Source organism: Melanerpes formicivorus, unplaced genomic scaffold, assembly GCF_026170545.1.
Source record: "Melanerpes formicivorus ecotype bairdi unplaced genomic scaffold, bMelFor1.0.p_v2 SCAF_4, whole genome shotgun sequence".
Taxonomy (NCBI): Eukaryota; Metazoa; Chordata; class Aves; order Piciformes; family Picidae; genus Melanerpes; species Melanerpes formicivorus.
Window position 1 is genome coordinate 27,066,901 of NW_027142356.1, and position 21,982 is coordinate 27,088,882.

The following is a 21,982-nucleotide window of genomic DNA, read 5'->3' on the forward strand; positions in this document are numbered from 1 at the left end:
CCAAGATAGGGAGGAGAAGGAAGCCGGAAGCCTGTGGAAGGTGTTAAAATCATATTAGCATAGCTCAGAAGTGTTCAGTTTACACACCCAGATGTCTGAAGGTGTAAATGAACATCTGGTGCTGATGTTAATTTCAGCCATCTAAAGTAGGTGACTGTGACTTTGGGAAGAAGAGATTAGCAAGGCCTTGCATTAGTGCTATTGATGTCTGAAAGGGGTAAATTTAGAAGTGTTCCTCCTTGCATGCAAAGACTGTTTTGTGTCTATTAACTTTCAAATCAGCTTACTTACACACTGCACCTACTCTCCTACTATTGACATGCCTTTGGTGTTGAAAATCTGCATTTCTAGAGAGATTATTGATTTTTGGGTCCCTTTGGATTGTTTTTTGAATGGCCAACCTGAGAGACCAAGAATCATTTTGGGACAATTTGGGACAATTATCCTAAATGTCTGAAAACAGAGTGCCCCCCTTAGGAAAATTAAAACAACTGCACCTACCTATATGAAGGCTATTCAAATATGGCCAAAATAGTTCCTTTTTTTTAGGTCCTGTTTTCTCTTGCTTCCATCCACCACTTTAGCTTGTATCTCACTTTCACAATAGTGTATAATTTTGGGGGTTTTCTTATGCTAAGTCTTACTGCAAAATAGTTAATTCTACTCTTTTATCACTTAAGAAGAGTAAGTCAAATTCTCATCTAACACCTCGGTGGATTCATAGAATCACTGATTCAAAGAACTAAGGGGCTTGGAAGGGAACTCCAGAGATCATCAACTCCAATCACCCTACCAATGAAGGATTACCTAGAGCAGATCACACAGGAGCACATTCAAATGGGCCTTGAAATTCCCCAGAGAAGGAGACTCTACAACCTATCTGGGCAGCCTGCTCTAGAGCTCCATCACCCTCATAGGCCATAAGTTTTTCCTCATGTTGAAGTGGAACTTTCTGTGCTCAAGTTTGTAACCATTGCCCCTCATTCTGTGACAGGACACCAATGAAAAGAGCCTGTCCCCTTCCTGACACCCAGCTTCAGCCTTCTCCAGGTTTAACAGCCCTGGTCTCTCAGCCTTTCCTCATTAGACAGATGTTCCAGACCCTTTATCATCCCTGTAGCTTCTCTTGGACTCTCTCCAGTATATCCCTGTCCCTCTTGAACTGGGGAGCCTGGAAATGGACACAATACTCCAGATGTGGCCTTTCCAGGGCAGAAGAACCACCATTGACCTGCATCCCAGGAGACCATCCATTATGTGATTCCTAATTTCATTTTCCATCTTACTGTATTTGCACAACTGAAAATACTAGCAGAGGTGGGCCAAACTTCAGAAGCTTTTTCCTCTTTGGAGAGCCCTGACAGCTTTAATAAGGGCTTGTATTCTGTGGACATGTAATGCTTTACAGAAGAACTGCATTCATGCTTGAAAGTGTGAATAGAACAGTTGTTAAATGAAAGAGGCAAAGCGGAAAGAGGTTTAGTTTTTAGTATCACTATTGGTAAGACTAATTATTTTGAAGGAAGAAGGTTAAGGGTCTGTTTCAAACTAAATGGATGTGTAGTGGTTGCTTCTCCCGCCTCATGTTGCTCCAGCAATATTTATGGCCTTTAGAAATACAGCCGGGGGCAAAGATTTACTTACTCTGTTACTATGGAGACCACAAATGCATGTAGCTCAGAAATGTTAATTCCATTTCTGTTCTCAAGGCCATGTGGCATCCCTTCAATATGATGGTTTTAGGAAGGGCAGAACCCTTGAAGGAACAAAATCCAAGGAGGTGGCAACAGGGCTGATGGCATGTAGAGGAGTAACAGGACCAAAGACATCTAAAGTCATCTAAACATGTTTCTTCCACCTACATAGTTAAGCTGCTTTGTAAAGCAATAGTTATGGATTTGGTCCATCCAGGGAATTGTGTGTCACCAGCTGTCTTCATAGAGGTGATTTACATAAGTCCCTTGTAAGTTCCCTTCTGAGGAAAGGCTGAGTGCATTGGGTCTCTTTAGATTGACTTCATTCATGTCTATAAAGATGTGAAGGGTGAGTGTTAGGAGGATGGAACCAGGCTCTGCTCAGTGATGTCCAATGATAAGGGGCAATAGGTGCAAGCTGGAGCAGAGGCATTTCCATGTAAACATAAGGAAAATCTTTTTCACTGTGAGTGTGACAAAACTGGAACAGGCTGCCCAGAGAGGTTGTGGAGTCTCCTTCTCTGGAGACGTTCAAAACCCTCATGGATGTGTTCCTGTGTGACCTACTCTAGGTGATCTGCTCCGGCACAGGAGTTGGGACTGGATGATCTTTTGAGGACACTTTCAACCCCCAATGTTCTGTGATTCTGTGAAGTCAGGGAGAACACTTTCAGTCAGGGTGTTCCTTCTGGTAGAAGAAATACAAATAAACACTTATTTATATTCTTAAATACTACACAAATATATAAATAGCACACAAATGTATTATTAAAGATTATAGAAATAAATATTGATTTAGATAATATATTTTTAATTAATAATAAATACATTCTAAATATAATCTCCATCCATTGTGATATGATGACTCACATTAGAGAAACAAGAACACTTGTTTGAAAGACACTCCCAGGGACTTGTACCTAATCTGTTGGAAGAAGGCGGGTTCATGATCTGGGAATTAGGATGCAGGCAGCAGGGTGTTTGATGCCAGTGTGAGCTGTGCAAGGACTGGCTTGATGTGTGTGTGAGCATGACAAACACAGCCTCTGCATCACCTTGTAGCGAGTCTGCTAGTTGTGCTTCCTGCCTGTGTATACCCATCCCATGGAAGGGAAAAAGATTAAATATTAAATGCAATAATAAGATCTTAGGTTGGAAAAGGCCTTTAATATCATTAAGTCCAGCCATTATCTAACTCCACCTAGTCCGGTGCTAAACCATGTCTCTCAGTGCCACCTCTGCACCTCTTTGAAACACCTCCAGGGATGGGGATTTAACCACCTGCCTGAGGAGCCTGTTCCAGTCTTTGGAAACCCTTTCAGTCAAGGTGTTTCTTCTAGTAGCCAATCTAAATAGAAATTTCCATCCATCCTAAAATGTTGATGGTTCAAGGGGAGAACACCAGGGAAAGGGTAGTTTTTGGAAGAACTTTTTCTTGAAGTGAACACATGGGCTTCTTGGTCAAAATGGATCTTGTGCAGGGTTCAGTTAAGGTAGAACACATCTATCATCAAAATATGTCATGAGATTTAACACATCCAAGTGCCGGGTTCTGCACATTGGCCACAACAACCCCATGCAGAGCTACAGGCTGGGGTCAGAGTGGCTGGAGAACGGCCAGGTAGAGAGGGACCTGGGGGTACTGGTCAACGGTAGGCTGAACATGAGCCTGCAGTGTGCCCAGGCAGCCAAGAGGGCCAATGGCGTCCTGGCCTGCATCAGGAACAGCGTGGCCAGAAGGAGCAGGGAGCCCCTGCACACTGGACTGGTTAGGCCACATCTCGAGTACTGTGTCCAGTACTGGGCCCCTCAGTTTAAGAAGGATGTTGACTTGCTGGAGCATGTCCAGAGAAGGGCAACAAAGTTGGTGAGGGGTTTGGAATACAAGCACTATGAGGAGAGGCTGAGGGAGCTGGGGTTGCTTATCCTGGAGGAGACTCAGGGGTGACCTTATTGCTCTCTACAACTACCTGAAGGGAAGTTGTAGACAGGTGGATGTTGGTCTCTTCTTCCAGGCAGCCAGTACCAGAACAAGAGGACACAGTCTCAGGCTGCACCAGGGGAGGTTTAGGTTGGCTGTTAGGAAGAAGTTCTATACAGAGAGAGTGATTGCCCATTGGAATGGGCTGCCTGGGGAGGTGGTGGAGTCACCATCATTGGAGGTGTTCAGGAGGAGACTTCATGGTGTGCTTGGTGCCATGGGTTAGTTGTTTAGGTGGGTTGGATTGGTTGATAGGTTGGACACAATGATCTTGAAGGCCTCTTCCAACCCGGTTTATTCTATTTTATTCCATCTTAGCATGAAGCATGAGTTCCAGAAAGCTTTGTAAACTGTGTATGCATCATAAATTGTATCTGTATCAGAAAGATCATGCTCAGAAGTAGGGTGAGCTGTGCTTGCTGTCTCCTGATACAGCTTATAATACTCTATGTGGCATGAAACAAACCTGACAAATTGTCTTTTGCCAAGAAAGGACAAAAGACTTGAGTAAAAGGAACCCACAAATGAAGGCATCTTAACAGCTATTGCCCTCCTTGTAGAGGGGGAAAAAAAAAGGTGATGAAACTTTGATATTTCTATATTGATTTTTTTGTCCAGAAACCTCTATATTATGGACCTGACATTTCTTAAATGGAAACTCTCTCTTTTTTTGTGTAGATGCTAGTTGTCCCCATGCTAGTTGGGATGGCAACCGCTACTCAAACACCTACCTTTGTGCTAAGTGACATAGATGTGCAATTCTCAGCCACAAGATGTTATATTAACTCTACCTCTTTTGAATGTTTCCATTGGTTTTGCATCCCTGGCCCAAGAAAGACATTGAGTTGCTGGAGCATGTCTAGAGAAGGGCAACACAGCTGGTGAAGAGTCTAGAGAACAGGTCTGGTGACAAGCAGCTGAGGGAACTGGGAGTGTTTAGTCTGGAGAAGAGGAAGCTGAGGGGAGATCTCATTGCTCTCTACAACTCCCTGAAAGGAGGTTGGAGTGAGGTGGAAATAGGTTTATTTTCCCTCGTATCAGGTAATATAACAAGAGGAAATGGCCTGAAATTGTGTCACAAGAGTTTTGGGTTGGATATTAGGAAAAAATTCTTTCCTGCAAGAATGGTCAGGCATTGAAACAGGCCTCATAAGGAGGTGGTGGAGTTGCTGTCCCTGGAGATGTTCAAGAAACATGTGGCCATAGCACTTTGGGACATGGTTTAATGGCCACGGTGGTCTTAGGCTGATGATTGGATTTAGAAGGTTTTTCCAACTGACACAAGTCTGCGATTCTCTGATTCTATTTTGTTTTCAAAGGATTTGTGTGTATATTTTCTTGCAGTCCTGACCAGGTTATTCATACAGCTGTTGCCATGGATGCTGCTGTGCAGGTGGCTTACTCTTATTTTCTTCTGCAAAACCTCCTTCCCTGCCCCCACCCCCCTGCCTCCCCCAGTGCAGTGACACACTCCAATATGCTGCCAGCAGCTTGGGTGAGGAAGGCTTGTGGTATCTCAAGGAGTTGTTGGTGAAGATGGAGTCTTAGGGATCCAAAGCTATAGTCAGGCACACATTATACTTTCACCCCAAATGATTTGGCGTTTGGGTTTGATTTTGTATGTGTGTTTGTTTGCCAGAAGTCAGCTTTAATCTTGGAAAAAAATAAAAGTGTTTCTAAAATGAAATTCAAGAGCTTAATGTGGAGGAAAGGCCAAGAATTGCTTTCTGGGCTGTGTTGAGGCAAAGGAACTCAGAGAAATCAGCTAAAAGAGAATTAAAGAAAATGTCAAGTAAGATTTCCTAACAATGAGGTTTATTAGTCTCTCCAGGGAGTGATAGGAACCCTGTATTAAATCCTTTAGGCTAGAAAAGAGGAAGGTATTGGGTCAGTGCTGCTTTCTCTGCTTTCAGTATCACTTGGCCCCATTTGCTGAAGCTAATTCATTGTGCAAAGAAACTTTTGCCTTCTCTTCATATCAAGGATGGCTTTAGGGGCTGAACTTGTGCAGCTTCAGCTAACAGGAAATAATTCTGTCTTATCCACATGGAACGGTCTCTGTCTTTTGTTTCTGCTCATTATTTCACAGTATCTTTCCCATGTGAAGAGACAGAATGCCAAAGAGGTAGTAAACCAGCAAATGAAAACATTACACTTAGGCAGCTTAGCATTGAGGATGAAAGCAATGATGAAGTTGAAACAAGATAAAAAAGATGAAGATGAAAAACGTTATTGAAGATTCTGCAACCACAATTAACAGAGGTACAAGGTGAAAATAAGTATTTCTGGCATTGCCAGGCTGCCTGGGTATAGCAAAGCTAGCAAAGATGTGTTATTTGATGCATATTCCACAGGACATTGAACCATCAGTGTTTACTACATTGGCCTGGGGTTTCTTTGTTGGTTGTGGAACCAGTTTGAGGATCATATAGACTCATAGAATTGTTTTGGCGGGAAAAGACCTTTAAGATCCGACCCAACCATTCTTTAACTCTACCAAGTCTGGTGATAAACCATGCCCCTCAGCAACACATCTTTGCCTCTTTTATACACCTCCAGGGATGGGAATTCAACCACCACCCTGTTCCAGTCTTTGAGAACTCTTTTAGTCAAGAAGTTTATTCTAATCTCCACCTTAAACTTCCCCTGTTGCAACCTGAAGCTATTTGCTCTCCTCCTATCACTTACTACTAGGGAGAAAAGACCAATAACCACCTTTCCCCAAGCTTCTTTCAGGGAGTTTTTGAAAGCCAGAAGGCCTCCTCTCAGCCTCCATCTCCACACTAAACAACTCCAGTTCCCTCAGCTGCTCCACAACAGACCTATTCTCCAGACACTTTATTAGCTTTGTTGCCCTTCTTTGGACCCACTCCATCATCTGAACAACTTTCTTGTAGTGAAGGCCCCAAAACTGAACCCAGGACTCAAGGTGTGGCCTCACCAGTGCTGAGCATGTGGAGACAATCTTGAGGGTCTCCAGCAAAAAACTGGAGCAGAGACACAATACTCCAGATGTGGCCTCACCAGGGCAGAGTAGACAGGTAGAAGAACCTCTCTTGACCTACTCACCACAGCCCTTCTAATACACCCCAGGATACCATTGGCCTTCTTGGCCACTAGGGCACATTGCTGTCCCTAAGAAAACTTTTCCAGGAGGCCTTCTGGTAGCAGTGCATAGGATTTCTGCAACCATCTTGCAGTGCCCAGAGTTTCCTCTACAGCTCATCATCTGTTGCCATGAAACAGCTTGTTGGTGCTTCATCACCTCCCATTTCACCTTCTTCTGCATCTATTCCTGCCTCTCTCCCTCTGGTGTGCTTCTGTCCTGGAGCACTCTCACCTGTTTTGGTATTGGGAACGGGGACATTTTCCAGGCTACATGGACTCTGCAAGGCAAGTCCTGACCTTCCTGAAAAGGGAAAGAGCCCAGCCCAGAGCTTCCCCAAAGGAAGCTCTGTTTTGGGGCTTAGATCATCTTCTTTGGAGGTCACTGCACACTCCTAGCAAGCGATTTTCCTCTGCAGAGTGAAATTTGACTTCCATCTTGCAACATTTTTCTCCCCAGGAGGGAAAATCTGGGAGGGCAGCAGAGGAGCAGGGATGGGTGGTGCCAGATCATGTTTCTCCTTTCCCAATCTGTGGGAAATTCTCCAGACTGACAGGGCTTCTCCAGTATGATTGTCTGTTGAGAAATGGCTTGAATTGCAGGGACATGGTTCTATGGAACAGCTGTTTAATCAGAGTGTATAGGCCAGACTCCATCTTGCTGTTTACTGCTCACAGCTTAGCTGGTATGCTGATGTAGCAAGGTCACCACAGCCCTGTGACTGTGCTTGTAACCTTTAGAAGATAGCACCATGTGAAATAGCTACTTATAAGATAGTAGTATGTGAAACAGGTATATATGTGGAACAAAGACCTACTGAGAAAGGAGGTTGTGGAGTTGCACGTAGGCCTAACCGCAAGTAGGATGGATAATACGATGTAACCCTGGACTCATAGCTAACAGAATAATGACACTTGTGCATATTTAGTTGCTGAATATACTATATAAGCTGTGTTTTTGAACAATAAAGTTGAAGCCTGATTACCAATCATATTGATTGTCTGCTCGATGCTTCCCACCACAACAATTGTCTAGCAGCCACAGCCCCCAGTTCCTTCAGGACACATGGACCTGTATCTCATTAGGTTCCATGGACCTGTGCACCTTCAGATTCTCTCGGTCTTCCCAGTCCTGAGCAGATCTTACTGCGGGTGGTTCTTCACTCTCCCAGACCCAGCCATTGCCCTCTGTGTCTCGCAGGGTGTGGCTCGAGTGCTTAGCAGTGAAGACTGAGGCAAAAGAAGACTGAAGCCTCACCCCATCTGGGCGCTGGGTGCCAGCTCTGCATAGCTGCCTTCCCGGGGCAGGGCATCCCAAAACCCAGGCTGGCAGATGCCCAGGGGTGCTGGCACAGCTGGATGGCTGGGCAGGACCAGGCAGGCCCCACACCACAAACTTCACTACAATTCACTCCACTTCTAATTCTTTTCCCTGTCTCAGCAGGGCAAAACTGTCCTCAGGTTCTTCACCTTTGTCCATAGTGTCCATCATGAAGCTCCCTCCCCAGCCACCAGTGGACCCAGGAAGGCCAAGGAATTCCTTGTGGCATGAGCATACACTTCTGCAGGACCCCTCCTGGTGCCTCCTGCCAGCCCTCGTTCGCTCAGCTCCAGCCCAGCTGAAGCCCTCCCAGTTTTGCCCCTCTGACCATTTTTCCCCCCACACTCTCACTGTTCTCCATGTCAGGAGCTCAGCAGGTTCACACTGCCAAGCAAGAGGTTTCATTCTCTGCCCACGATTCCAGGCCCGTGTGCAGCTCCATCCACGTCACGCCGCTCTCAGTGACGGTGGCTCCAGCCTAGGGGAGCAGTAAAGGTCCTTCCCTCTCACTGCTGCCCAGGGCACTCTCTTTCTCTTGCCTTAGACAGACCAGTTCCCCCTGCAGTCCTAGCTCCTGTCTGCCTCAGGTTCACTGGCATGGGCCAGCTGCTCTAGGAGCGCTCCTGGTGGTACAGACCAAGGTGAGGGATCAGGAAACCCTTTCCAATCCAAGGAACAGCTTTAAACTGGGCTATCAAAATCTACCAGTAGTGTGAGAAAGAGCAGCCCTGCAGAACAAAGTCCTTGTGAGCAGCATGCTGTCTCCACCTGCTTGTGCCCCTTGCCCTGGTATGGGCAGGGACACAGCTCATTTTCCTGACCCCTCGGTGGCTCACAGGGCTGGAATGGTGCCGTTAGGGTTCAGGCTGAGATGAGTGCTGAGAAGATGCTGATGGGTTTAGATGCTGAAAGGAATCCAGGACTTTTTAGCTGCCCACAGTTTGCTGGTGTGCAGGAGCACAGGAAGCTGGGAGGGAGCGCAGCCAGGAGAACTGAGCCCATCTAGCCACAGGGACACTCTCCACCACAGAATGTCCTGCTGAGTGCAGGCACTGGAGGGATTTGGCTGGTGGGGCTTCTCAGCCCTTGCCTGGGCTCTGTAGCTCCATACTCAGCTGGAATAGAGCCAGAAGGTCTACCACTGAAGTCTTCTAAAAAGCTGGTTTGGTTGATGTTCTCTAGCCCATTGGATTTGCTGGCAGAAGGAGGTGAGCTTTGCTAATGGCCTCTCGAGAGCTTTTGGCACCCAGGTCAATGAGGCTGATGTGTCAAAGCCTGGTTTTGAATCCCACGCTGTGTAACAAGGCTCTTCCTACCACGATGCTGACCTTGGATCATGTCTTACTGTCTGCAGGTTACAATCAGGATGAGCTGCACGATGCAGAGGCTCTGTGATGGGTGCAGCTGGCTGGCATGGGGAGCTGCGCAGCACATGCCTGCCTGCTTGGCCTGCTTTTGGCCTCCAGACTCTCAACTGCCCTGGCAAGGCTGATTTGGGCTGGCATCAGGAGACAGGAGAGGAGCCCAGCCTGGAGCAGGACACTGCGTAGCAGAGACAAGAAGGGGAGACACAGTTACCCAGGAAGCCTGCTCTCCAATCTTCACCCGTGCTGATGCAGACCCTCTTCTGCAGCTCACCAGGCCTCCCAGGCAGCCAGAAAGGTTCTGGCAGCCATTGCCCTGCGCACAGTCCCACAGGAGCTGGCTGGAAGTGTCCCTTGGGGCTCTTACCAGCAGAGGAGATGCATCCCCTCAGGAGGAGCCAGGGGGTTTTCCAGGCCAGCCCAGGCTGCTCAGTTCATGCGCAGCCACATCCATTTCTGCTCCATGCACTTGTCCAGCACCAGGTCTAGAGCTGAGAGGACAACCCTGGCAAAAGACACACAGACAAACAAATCCAAACGTGTTCAGACAGAACCAGCCAAGAAATGCTTCTCTTTAGCAGAGCTAAACACCCCTGAACTGATGCCTCCAAGCCCTGTCCAACCTGGCCTCAAACACTTCCCGCTTCTCTGGGCCACCTGGTCCAGTGGCTCAGCACTCTCACAGGGAAGCATTTCTCTGTCACCTCTCCTCAAAATCTCCCTCCCTTAGTTGATAACCATCAGTGCTTGTCCTGTCTTGCCCTCTCCTGCCTTGTAAGCCCAATTTCATTATTGAAGAGCTGCTTTAAGGTCTCCTAGGAGCCTTCTCCAGGATGAACACCCCCAGCTCAAGAGAGTGCTTCTCCTAGGAGAGGTGGCTCCAGCCCCTGATCAGCTTCATGGAACTTGCCTGCATGGCTTCTCCTCAAGGAGCTGGCCTTCAAGGAACAGTTGTCTGCAGCTGCTCGCAGGGGAAGCACCCTCTCCGTGCCCAGCATTTCACAGAGCCACTTCAGGAGGCTGGCAAGGAGGAGGGGCAGCAGAAGCCTGAGCTCCTCCATGCTGCTCAGGACAAACCCCTGGGAGACGGCATGCCTGTTCTGCAGGGAAACGTGACCAAGAACCCCCTGTTCAGGCAAAGCCTTTTCCTTCCAGCCTGCTTTCCCCAGGGGCCTGCCTGCGGCAGAGTCACCATCTGCAGTTTCTGCCACTTCAGCCAAGGCCTCGTGGCTCAGCAGCACACAACTGCCCCAGCTTCCCACACCCCTTGAGGCCAGCCCAGTCCTGCACCCTGGCAGTCTGCACAGGCTCCCACAGAAGGTGTAAAAAGCAGATGCAGAGCTGCAGAGACATGTCTGCCACTGATGGTACCCACAGCAGAGTCTCCAGAGCAGGCTGACAGTTGTGCTGGTCACACGTGGAGGAGCCAGGCCTCAGGCGGCCGTTTCCCGCTCAGCTGAGTTTCTCTGCCAAACACCTCAGGATGGGAACACCAAGGATGCTTCTTCCCAGGCTCTACCACAGCTTCACCGGCACTGCAATGAAAGAGATGGACACCCTCAGCCCATAGCATAGAACCAGAAGGTGCTTTGGCTTCAAGGGGACCTTAAAGATCATCTTCTTCCACCCACTATCCCCCTTCCAGTACCTTGTATTCCTGCAGTGCCCTCAGACCTTCTCATCCGCAGAGGGACTTTCAACAGCCCGCTCAGGGCACAGGCACAAGCAGGCAATCTGGCCACACTCAGGAGCCTTCAGGCAGGAAGAAAAGCTCTGCTTCTCCAGGGCAAGCAAGCTGCAGACTCTCTCGCTGACTCCGGGGGGAAGCAGACAGTGCCTGGAGCTGTCCACGGGCAGCCCTTTCTGGAGGAAACTGCTGAGCAGGGCTCCCCTTGAAACAGGGCGAGGAGAAACACAGCACGGGGCAGGGAGGGCCTGGAGTGCTCTGCTGCAAGCAGTTCTGAAGGGGGCTCATGATGTGTGGTAGCTGAAGGGAAGAAGAGGGGAAAGAAACGCTTGGTGCACCCTTGCCCCCTCCTCCGTCAGGGCCCAGGCAGTGGCGCTCAGAGCAGCAGCAGTAACTGCTGCCTTGGCTCCAAGGCCAGATCCAGCTGCAAACCTCACCCCTTCCAGCCTGCCTGAGCCTGCCTCATGTCCAGACATAGCTGTTTGCTCTTTCCCACTCCCCTGTATAGCTGAAGTCCAGTTTCATGGGACAGTGGAAGGCCAGGACTGCAGGGACAGCCCCTGGCCTGGCCCAGCCTTTGCACCTTCCTGTCTTGTGTGCTGGGAAGGAAAGAAACCAACCTCCTGGGGATTTGGATCCCCATCCTCAGCATTTCCTGCTGGAACTGGTCTTTGTCCCTGCAGAGCCAGCACCGAAATTCAGAGGTGCCAGTCTGGAGAGCATGGCCCTGCAGGAGAAGCAGCAGGAGGAACAGTGAGGCCCTAGTGCTGTTGAGTAGCTGCCGTGCCCCTGGGCTGAGGGAACAGCTGCTACCTGGATGTAGTCCCTATGGAACCAGGCATGCTGGTACACGGGGCACACCAGGTTTCTGTAGGATGTCTGTCCCCAGCGTCCTCCAGGCAGAGCAGGCAGTCGATATCAGGGTCAGGGTCCCTCTGTACTGCCTGCTGTGGGCGGTGGCTGGAATAGAAGGCCCTGTGTGAGGAAGGCAGAGATGGGCACGGTGGGAAGGGTCGGGTCTGTCACTGGTGCTCAGGAGGATGGGAGAGGAGGCATGAAGGAGGCCATAGACTTCCTCAGCTCTGGCTCTACCTGTGCCTTTGTTTCTGGCCTGCCTGGGGCTGGCAGGAAGGGGACTGAAGGAGAGGAGCCTTCCCCCATGAGGATCGCCAGCCCTTACCTGTACTGCTCAAAGTACTGCGTGACACATCTGCCCCTGGTGGCACAGGGCAGATGGAAGCTGCGTTCACAGCCCGACTCCTGGCAGGTGATGGAGGCCCTGCTCCCGCCACAGACAAAGCAGAGCTGGAAAGAGCACAGCAGCCTCCATCAGCAGCAGCTTCAGCACCTCCACAGCTAGCCCCACGGCCCCGGGCAGGGTGCAGGATGTGCCCAGTGCTGGCTGACACCCCACAGATCAGCCTGGCAGAAGAGACTCCTGTGTGGGAGCCTGTGTGGAGCCACTGGGATCAAGACCTTTCTCCCAGAGCTGGTTGGAAGGGCTGGGATTTCTTTGTGAAGGTGTCAGCTAAGGTCCTGGAAACCTCTCCTGCCACAAGTCTCTCTGCTCTTGTCAGGAACTCACCTGCTCTGCTGACAGCTGGATGGCACGTCTGATGGCAGAGAGGTGAAAGGCTGGGATGTCTCCACTGAATGCCACTGGAGTCACACTGTTGGCAAAGTACTGCAGAGGAGGTAGAGAAAGAACTGATGAGGAGAATGTGGCAGAGACAGACTAAGGGAGAGCAGGAAGAAGCCCCTGAGGAACTCACCACACAGCAAGCATGGAAGCAGACATCTTGGTGCTGCTTCCAAATCCCACAGATGTTCTCGTCCGCATTTGCCTGGCAACACAGCCAGCATGCTGGAGGGGAGAGGGCAAATGGCAGTGGGAATGAGCACCTCTGTGGGGCTGGGGGAAGGCTGCCTGAGGAGTTGCCCCCAGAGGGCTTGCTGGGTCCTTTCCTGGCTGGGTGGTGGGCAGGGCTGGGGGCCTGGGAGGAGAAGGGGGCATGCAGATACGAGTGCTCCAGCAGGAACACACTGTGCCACCTCGGCCCCAGTTCCTGAGGACAGGAGGGAACCTGCCTGCTGTGACTGGGGAGATGCTACCTGCCCCTACCACCACTCTCAGCCTCAATCTTACCACCTCAACAACCCCTCTGCCAGGCCTCAGGAGGGAACTTTTGCTCTCACCCTGCTCCATGGCTTCAGGATCGCTCGTCTCTCCCACGCTGCACACCACCAATGGGTGCTGCAGGTTGTGCTGGGTGTTCTCTCTAACAAACTTCTCCACTGCCTCTGAGGGAGAAGCAGAACACAGGTGGGCCTGTAGCAGATGCCCAGTGCCACAAACTGTGATGGCCACTCATTGCTGACAGACCCATGTCACCATGCCCCCCTCCCTTGGCCTCTCCTCACCATGTCGATCCTGCAGCCGCATGGGCCCAGAAGGGCTGGAGCAGCCCTCAGCAGCCTCAGAGGCACGGGAGGATGCCTGAGTGGGCTGCCTGGGGGTGCTGGGACCAGCCTCCTGCAAGGTGGCACTGGAGGCTGCAAGGGCAAGCAGGAAGGTCAAGGGCACAAGCTCAGTGCCTGCAGCCCCAAAGTCCAGAGCAGGGCCCCAGCCCTCCTGAGCAGGGGGCCTTTCAGGAGCCCAGCCTGGGCACTCACTGCCAGGCCTTGCCTGGCACCTGGGGCACCCTTTGCCTCTTACCGTTGCTGGGGCCAGCACATCCATGGCACTCCCACAGGGCCGTGCTGTCCTCCAGCTGGGAGCAGCACCGGTGGGTGCCCTCAGCAGCACAGGAGCTGCACAGCAGCAGCTGCCAGGGCCTGGGGAAGCAAAGGGGTTCATGGCTGTGAGGACAGAGTGAGGGCAGCAGGCGACTGTCCAGCAGAGCTCTCCTTCTCACTCCTTGCTCTTCAAGCCCTGGGCCAGACAGGGCTCCCCTCAAGTGCCCCAGGGGACAGCTTTGGGAACTCACCCCTCTTCCTCTGCCTGCCCCCTGCCCCCTGGGCACAGGCAGTGCTGGGCATCGCACTGGCTGTGCCTCTCCAGCAGGGCTGCACATTCCTGGGCCCTCTCCCATTCTGGTGGCCTGATGGAGAAAGGAAGGTTGGTGAGTCCTAGGTGCCCTAGGGTGAGGCAGATGCAGGCTGTCCCTGCCTTCCCCCCTGCCCTCTTTCCCCCTCCCCTGGGTAGCTCAAGTCCAGCTCATGGGACAGTGGAGGGCCAGGACTGCAGGGACAGCCCCTGGCCTGGCACAGCATTTGCACCTTCCTGTCTTGTGTGTTGGGAAGGAAAGAAACCAACCTCCTGGAGATGCAGCTCCCCTCTCACAAGAACTCCTCCCAAGATCACAGGAGAGGCAGAGGGTTAACAGTTCCAATGCCTCTGCCATGGGCAGGGACACCTCACACTACATCAGGCTGCCCAGAGCTGTATCTGGTCAGCCCCTTGATAAAACCTCCAGGGATGGGGACAGAGCCTGGCTGTCTGGGACCCTGCTGGTGCCAGGCCTGAAGGGAAGGAGGATCAGGCTGAAAAACACAGGAAGCACCTGTTCTCCTCACCTTGCCTTTGGTGAAAGGAGCCAAGGCAGAGCCACACTGTCTGCTAGGAAGTGGCCAGGCAGTCCCTGGACCGAGCCCCCAGCCATCCCATCAGGGAGCCCAGCTGCTGGACGAGGACCTCCTCTCTGCGGGGAAGAGCAGCAAGAAAAGGTGGCAGGCAGCCCCAGCACCCACTGGCCTCTGCCCCCCATCCTGCTCTCTGAGCAGTGACCGTTCAGAGGGGGCAGGAGAGGGCTGCTCCATCATCTCAGAAGCCCCAGAACGTAGTACCCAGCTGGGCAGGGCTCCTTCTGCTCCATGAAGGGTGCATCAGGGTGTGCAAGGGCTCCCTACTCACCATGAGCTCTCACCGCCCCTTGCAAGTGCCCAGCACACGGACGCAAAGCCGCAGGGCTCTCTCCCGCTCCCAGGACTTGGCTGAGGTGAGGCAGCCCTTCAGCACCTGGGGCAGGGGCATCTCTCTCACTACTGGCATCTTTCTCTCCCCGACATCCCTCTGCCTCCTCCTCCAGAGCCAGCGCGCTGCAGCCCCTAGCCCCACCCAGCACTGGCACTGCAAGCCTCCCCCTCCTCCCCCTCTCACCTGCCCCTGAGCTGGAGTGGGGGCAGCTTCCCCACCCTGACCTTCCCCAGGCTGCTCTCACCCAGCTCAGGCCTGGCTCTGTGCTTTCCCTCAGGCAGGACCCGCTGCTCTCTGACTGTGCTGAGACTGCCATGGCCGGGTGCTGCCGAGGCACAGCTCAGCCCCTGGCCCCGGCCCACTGCACAGTCTGAGAGCCAGGAGCCCAAGCCCCACTGTGCCTTGTCCCTACCTCCTGTCACCGCTGAGGCCATGACTCTCTGCCCCCAGCGCAGTCGCCCTCTTGCCCTGTGGCTGACCACGGTGTCCGCGCCGGCAGGACTGGCCTCTGCCTCCAGCAGGCTGTCAGGGAGATGGCCCTGATCCTCCACAACCTCCCATGCAGGAGCTAAAAGCAGGGAAGGAGAGCGGAGGGTCTGCATGCTGGGGGCTGCCAGGACAGCCTCAGCTGGCACCCTGAGCCAGGGCTGGGCAGGCACTGGCCGCTGCCTACCTGCACGTTCTTGGCTGCCGTGGCTCTCTTCCTGCCCCTTGTCACCTGCTCCATGGAAGGAGAGGGCGACAGGTTCCGGCAGCACCCTGCCAGCAGCCTGTGCTCTTCCTGCCCAGAGGTGGCCTCCCCTGGCTGCAGAGAGTGAAAAGGAAAGGAGAAAGGGGATTTAGCAGCCCTCTGCAGAGTGCCAGCTCAAGATGAACACCCAGTGCCACGGGGCCTTGCTTCGGGGGCTCTGCCATGCAGCGAGCTGCCCAGGATGGCCCTCGGGAAGTCTGCAGCCTGTGCTGGAGGGACGCACTTGCAAGCGGAGCGAAGAGAGGGCAGGGCCAGGAGAGTGTCACAGCTCTGTGCAGCAGTTGGGTGAGGAGAGGAAGTGCTCCGGGAGTGGGAGCTGGGCAGCCGTGGGGGGCACTCACTCTGGCGGGGAGCAGGGGGATATGCAGGGGCCACTTACCTGTGCTCTGGTGCCACAGGTCTCCAGCACTCTGCTGGCGATGTCACCTCCTCCTGCGGCGGTGGCTGGGCCGCCTGTAAGGTGCTTGTGCCCCGCGGCGCGGGCAGGACCTTTCCCGCAGCCGCTGGGGCCCAGGGCGGCTTTGGCGGCTGCTGCTCTCCAGGCTTGGGGCGGGGGAGGAAGGCTCCGAGGGCAGCTCGCTGGCTGTGCTGGGAGCAGCGAGCTCCGAGCTGGCAGCGGAGGCTGTCGGGGGAAGCAGGAAGGGGAAGGCAGCAGTGAGCTGTGGGCCATGCCCAGCGCTGCCTGTCTGGAGGTGCTGCTCCCAGCGCTGGGCGCTGGCACACTTGGTGCTACTCACAGCGTCTGCCTGGGCGGCTGTAGGGATTCTGGGCACGGCGCTGCAAGCGGCTGCGATCCCGCAGCCGCATGGGCCCAGAAGGGCTGGAGCAGCCCTCAGCAGCCTCAGAGGCACGGGAGGATGCCTGAGTGGGCTGCCTGGGGGTGCTGGGACCAGCCTCCTGCAAGGTGGCACTGGAGGCTGCAAGGGCAAGCAGGAAGGTCAAGGGCACAAGCTCAGTGCCTGCAGCCCCAAAGTCCAGAGCAGGGCCCCAGCCCTCCTGAGCAGGGGGCCTTTCAGGAGCCCAGCCTGGGCACTCACTGCCAGGCCTTGCCTGGCACCTGGGGCACCCTTTGCCTCTTACCGTTGCTGGGGCCAGCACATCCATGGCACTCCCACTGGGCCGTGCTGTCCTCCAGCTGGGAGCAGCGCCGGTGGGTGCCCTCAGCAGCACAGGAGCTGCACAGCAGCAGCTGCCAGGGCCTGGGGAAGCAAAGGGGTTCATGGCTGTGAGGACAGAGTGAGGGCAGCAGGCGACTGTCCAGCAGAGCTCTCCTTCTCACTCCTTGCTCTTCAAGCCCTGGGCCAGACAGGGCTCCCCTCAAGCACTCCAGGGCACAGCCTTGGGAACTCACCCCTCTTCCTCTGCCTGCCCCCTGCCCCCTGGGCACAGGCAGTGCTGGGCATCACACTGGCTGTGCCTCTCCAGCAGGTCTTCGAATTCCTGGGCAGTCTCCCATTCTGGTGGCCTGATGGAGAAAGGAAGGTTGGTGAGTCCTAGGTGCCCTAGGGTGAGGCAGATGCAGGCTGTCCCTGCCTTCCCACCCTGCCCTCTTTCCCACTCCCCTGGGTAGCTCAAGTCCAGCCTCATGGGACAGTGGAGGGCCAGGACTGCAGGGACAGCCCCTGGCCTGGCACAGCATTTGCACCTTCCTGTCTTGTGTGTTGGGAAGGAAAGAAACCAACCTCCTGGGGATTCGGATCCCCATCCTCAGCATTTCCTGCTGGAACTCGTCTTTGTCCCTGCAGAGCACGCACCGAAATGCGGAGATGCCAGCCTGGAGAGCATGGCCCTGCAGGAGAAACAGGAGGAGTATGACTGAGGCCCTAGTGCTGCTGAGCACCTGCCGTGCCCCTGGGCTGAGGGAACAGCTGCTACCTGGATGCAGTCCCTGTGGAACCAGGCATGCTGGCAGACGGGGCACACCATGGTTTTGAAGGACTGTCTGTCCCCCACATCCTCCAGGCAGAGCAGGCAGTCGGTGTCAGGCTCCGGGTCCCTCAGCACTGCCTGCTGTGGGCGGTGCCTGGAGCAGAAGGCCCTGTGCGAGGAGGACAGAGATGGGCACGGTGGGAAGGGTCGGGTCCGTCACTGGTGCTCAGGAGGATGGGAGAGGAGGCATGAAGGAGCCCTTGGGCTCGCTCAGCTCTGGCTCTGCCTGTGCCTGGCCGGTGGGGACAGTCCCAACGGCTTCGTGTGTGGTGTGCCTGGGGCTGGCAGGAAGGGGACTGAAGGAGAGGAGCCTTCCCTCATGAGGATCGCCAGCCCTTACCTGTACTGCTCAAAGTACTGCGTGACACATCTGCCCCTGGTGGCACAGGGCAGATGGAAGCTGCGTTCACAGCCCGACTCCTGGCAGGTGATGGAGGCCCCGCTCCCGCCACAGACAAAGCAGAGCTGGAAAGAGCACAGCAGCCTCCATCAGCAGCAGCTTCAGCACCTCTACAGCTAGCCCCACGGCCCCGGGCAGGGTGCAGGATGTGCCCAGTGCTGGCTGACACCCCACAGATCAGCCTGGCAGAGGAGACTCCTGTGTGGGAGCCTGTGTGGAGCCACTGGGATCAAGACCTTTCTCCCAGAGCTGGTTGGAAGGGCTGGGATTTCTTTGTGAAGGTGTCAGCCATGGTCCTGGAAACCTCTCCTGGTACAAATCTCTCCGCTCTTGTCAGGAACTCACCTTCTCTGCTGACAGCTGGATGGCACGTCTGATGGCAGAGAGGCGGAAGCCTGGGATGTCCCCTCTGAATGCCACTGGAGTCACACCGTTGGCAAAATACTGCAGAACAGGCAGAGAAGGAGCTGAGAAGGAGAGTCTGGCAAGGACAGCCTGAGGGAGGGCAGGAGGGAGCCCCTGAGGAACTCACCACGCAGTAAACATGTATGCACATTTCTCGGCACTGCTGCCAATGCCCACAGATATTCTCGTCCGCATTTGGCTGGCGGCACAGCTGGCATGCTGGAGGGGAGAGGGCAAATGGCAGTGGGAATGAGCACCCCTGTGGGGCTGGGGGAAGGCTGCCTGAGGGGTTGCCCCCAGAGGGCTTGCTGGGTCCTTTCCTGGCTGGGTGGTGGGCAGGGCTGGGGGCCTGGGAGGTGAAGGAGACATGGCAGGCATGGGTGCCCCAGCAGGTGCCCACTGTGCCACCTGGTCCCCACTTGCTGAGGACAGCAGGGAACCTGCCTGGTGTGACTGGGGAGATGCTACCTGCCCATACCACCACTCTCAGCCCCCCTCTTACCACCTCAACAACCCCTCTGCCAGGCCTCAGGAGGGAAGCTTTGCTCTCACCGTGCTCCATGGCTTCAGGACCACTCATCTCTCCCACACTGCGCACCACCAATGGGTGCTGCAGGTTTTGCCCGTTATTCTCTCTCACAAAGTTCTCTACTGACTCTGAGGGAGAAGCAGAACACAGGTGGCTTGCAGCGGATGCCCACTGCCCCAAGCTGTTGTGCCCACTCATCCCTGACAACCCCATGCCAGCTCTGTCCCCCTGCCCTTTCCCTCCTCACCTCACCACGTCCCACTGACCAACGGTCTGAGCCCAGTGTTGTGCTCAGCCCCACTGGTCACTACGAGCACCATGGCAACAGCATCTATGACCTGCACTTTGCCTGGATACAGGCAGGGGCAGTGGGCACAGCCTTTTCCCATGGCAATCAACTGCCTCTGAGTGTCTGTCAGCCTTCCATGGGGGATAAGATACCTGCAAGGGTCTGTGGGACAGCTTTGGAGGCCATGGGCTGGGCTGTGCATCTGTTTGAGGGCAGGAAGCTAGTGACGTGCAAGGCTCTGGCACAGTAGGACGGATGCCTATCCTTCCTCAATTCTGGTCTCAGCAGGGTGGAGTAGAGTGGCAGAATCACCTCTCTCAACCTGCTGGCCACACTTCTTATGATGCAGCCCAGGATGCCACTGGCCTTCTGGGCTGCAAGTGTGCATTGTTGGCTCCTGGCCAGCTTCTGGTTCTCCAGTACCCTCAAGTCCTCATCTGCAGGGCTGCTCTCAGTCTCATCATTCCCCAGCCTGTGTTGATATGGAGGGTTGCCCCGACCTAGGTGCAGGACCTTGCCCTTTTTCCTTATGGAAGCTCACAGGATTCTCCTCAGCTCACCTCTGCAGCCTGTCCAGGTCCCTCTGAATGGCACCTGTGCCATCCTTCAGTCTTAGCAAGCACATCACTCAGCTTGGTATCGCCTGCAAACTTGCTGAGGGTGTCTCAGTCTAGCTGTCTGTGTCACTGATGAAGATCTTGATCCGCACTGGTGCCAGTACAGACCCTTGAGGGACACCACTCCCCAGCCATCGCCATCTGGACATGGAGCTGTTGGCTGCTCCTCTTTGTATGCGATCACACAGCCAATTCCTTGCTCGCTGGACAGGGCACTCATCAAACCCATCTCTCTGCAGCTTAGAGAGAAGGATGGTGTGGGGGTCTGTTGGCTATACAGCAGTCCAGGCAGATGACACCTGTTGGCCTTCCCTTGTCCACTGGGACACCCTTCTTGTCCCCTGCTCCCCACAGCTGACCAGACTCAGTTCTGGTCGGGCTCACAGCAGCACATTGCCCAAGCTGTGTTCCTAGGGTAAAGCAAACTTGCTGCTTATTGAGACCTAAATGTTCCACCACAGCAGCACCACAGCAGCTCAGACTGTGGCTGCAGCTGTGTCAGTGTAAGGAATGACAGAAGCAGGAGACAATGGGAATGCAAAAGCTTCTGTTTAGCCGTGAGGAGGCAAAAGCAAGGGGGAAGGACAACCTCCTCTTGCTGATAAGGAATTCAGCAGCATTGGCTGAATCTCTGCGCTTCCCAGTGCACGTGCAAGAAGGGGGTGATCTCCAGCCTGGAGCAGACTTGCTGTGCATTACACTGCCTGAGACTACTCAGCTTAGCTCACTCCAAGCCTTAGTGTGTCATCTGAGTCTTTATTAGCTGATTTTTTTTTTTTTTGAGAGGATTCACTTAAACAATATGCTGAAAACCTCCTTGTTTAATCTATGCAGCCTGTTCCATGCATGCTCTCTCTTTGGTTTTCAGTCCCTTGAGTATTCTCTCTGTCATCCACACCGCTGGGTATCCCTAACCCATCTTTTGAAAACTCACCAAGTTCAAAGTCTGTCCGTTAAGCAGTTTTAATTCACTTGCAGATGTATTTTCTCTAGGGCAATGCAGTGGTCTCTTGACCTTTCTCATGCCTGTGGTGAACAGATTGCTCCCTTTGCAGCAACCTTTTCTGCATTTAACAACCTCCTAGCAGTACCCTTGTAGTTTATACCCAGTCTTTTTTTATCTGTTTCATACCTAATTTTTTTGTTGCCCTCTGGCCTTCTCCTGCTTTGTCCATGTCTTTTCTGACATGCTAAACCATGCTGAGTACTTCTGCTGTGGCCTTGCTGCTGTTGAGACTGGAGGACTCCACATCTTCAGGCAGGTTTTGCCTTACTTAGAATTGTTGAATTGCCCAATCATTCTCTGACTCTGCCATGTCTGGGGCTAAACCACGGCCCTCAGCACCACATCTCTGCCTCTTTCCAACACCTCCACTGACAGTGATTCTACCACCTCCCTGAGGAGCCTGTTCCAGTCTTTGAGAACCTTTTCAGGCAAGAAGTTTCTTCCAGTATCTACTTATAATAAATAGGTCCTGTATTTTGGCTTATTTTTAGCTGCTTGGGGGTCATTGGTCTGTAGCTTATGTTACTGATCATGATTCTTAGTGGAATTGTGCAGAATTTCAGAGAAGCACTTTGTATCCTGTTGTCCAGACAGTCAGCAATAGCACCGGATAGTGGCTGAAGTAGGCAAGGACTTTCTAGGACTGTTCTTGGCAATCTGTCTGTTCAGGTGAACAATGACACTGAAGAACTTTGAGAAGTACCTGTAGAGAAATGTGAATGGTGAAAAACAGGTGAGCATCCCAATTTCAGGGAACCAGGAAGGTGAACATCGCAGTACACCAAGGATTACACTTGCAAACTTTTCTCGGACTCTTTGTACCTTTGGACAAAACCACCAACCTAACAAGCAAGCATCCACAAGAACAATAAACCAAACCAACCAACAGAAAAACACCATGAGGCTCAGGGGAGACCTTATTGCCTTC

The 21,982-nt window shown here is 53.4% G+C and overlaps 2 protein-coding genes and 1 long non-coding RNA gene across 4 annotated transcripts; all 3 read right to left on the reverse strand.

Annotated features, from left to right (window-relative positions):
* Positions 1-7,522: 7,522 nt before the first annotated feature.
* LOC137440802 (uncharacterized) lies at positions 7,523-11,947 on the reverse strand. 2 transcript variants are annotated; one of them, XR_010987241.1, is made up of 6 exons: positions 11,773-11,947; positions 11,114-11,452; positions 10,841-11,000; positions 10,376-10,565; positions 9,833-9,970; positions 7,523-9,643 (listed from the first exon to the last, which is right to left on the reverse strand). It is a non-coding gene; the product is annotated as an uncharacterized lncRNA (long non-coding RNA). The 2 variants fall into 2 exon arrangements; XR_010987242.1 differs by lacking the exon at positions 10,376-10,565 and having other exon boundaries at positions 7,524-9,643; positions 11,773-11,944.
* A 129-nt stretch (positions 11,948-12,076) lies between these two features.
* On the reverse strand, positions 12,077-15,185 carry LOC137440542 (uncharacterized). The gene is made up of 7 exons (XM_068136757.1): positions 15,079-15,185; positions 13,869-14,167; positions 13,574-13,705; positions 13,349-13,453; positions 12,925-13,016; positions 12,738-12,836; positions 12,077-12,127 (listed from the first exon to the last, which is right to left on the reverse strand). Exons 1-7 carry the CDS (start codon positions 15,183-15,185, stop codon positions 12,077-12,079), a joined length of 885 nt encoding a protein of 294 aa, XP_067992858.1.
* Positions 15,186-15,739: 554 nt separating this feature from the next.
* On the reverse strand, positions 15,740-20,277 carry LOC137440543 (PHD finger protein 7-like). Its single transcript, XM_068136759.1, is given in 13 exon segments — positions 15,740-15,933; positions 16,259-16,501; positions 16,617-16,796; positions 16,960-17,078; positions 17,231-17,344; positions 17,562-17,705; positions 17,707-17,745; positions 17,747-17,917; positions 18,149-18,273; positions 18,554-18,652; positions 18,741-18,832; positions 19,166-19,270; positions 20,157-20,277. Coding segments are annotated over 12 exon segments (1,509 nt in total). The 3' UTR covers positions 15,740-15,933; positions 16,259-16,301.
* Positions 20,278-21,982: the final 1,705 nt, after the last annotated feature.

What these genes read in the sequence shown, in the direction of transcription:
- LOC137440542 (XM_068136757.1), bottom strand. Translation starts at nt 15,185, where the DNA reads ATGCCCCTGCCCCAGGTGCTGAAGGGCTGCCTCACCTCAGCCAAGTCC. An exon ending in CTGGGCACTTGCAAGGGGCG is followed by an intron (nt 14,168 to 15,078) that starts GTGAGAGCTCAT and finishes GCCTGTGCCCAG; the next exon opens with GGGGCAGGGGGCAGGCAGAG. An exon ending in GCTTCCATGCTTGCTGTGTG is followed by an intron (nt 12,837 to 12,924) that starts GTGAGTTCCTCA and finishes CCTCCTCTGCAG; the next exon opens with TACTTTGCCAACAGTGTGAC.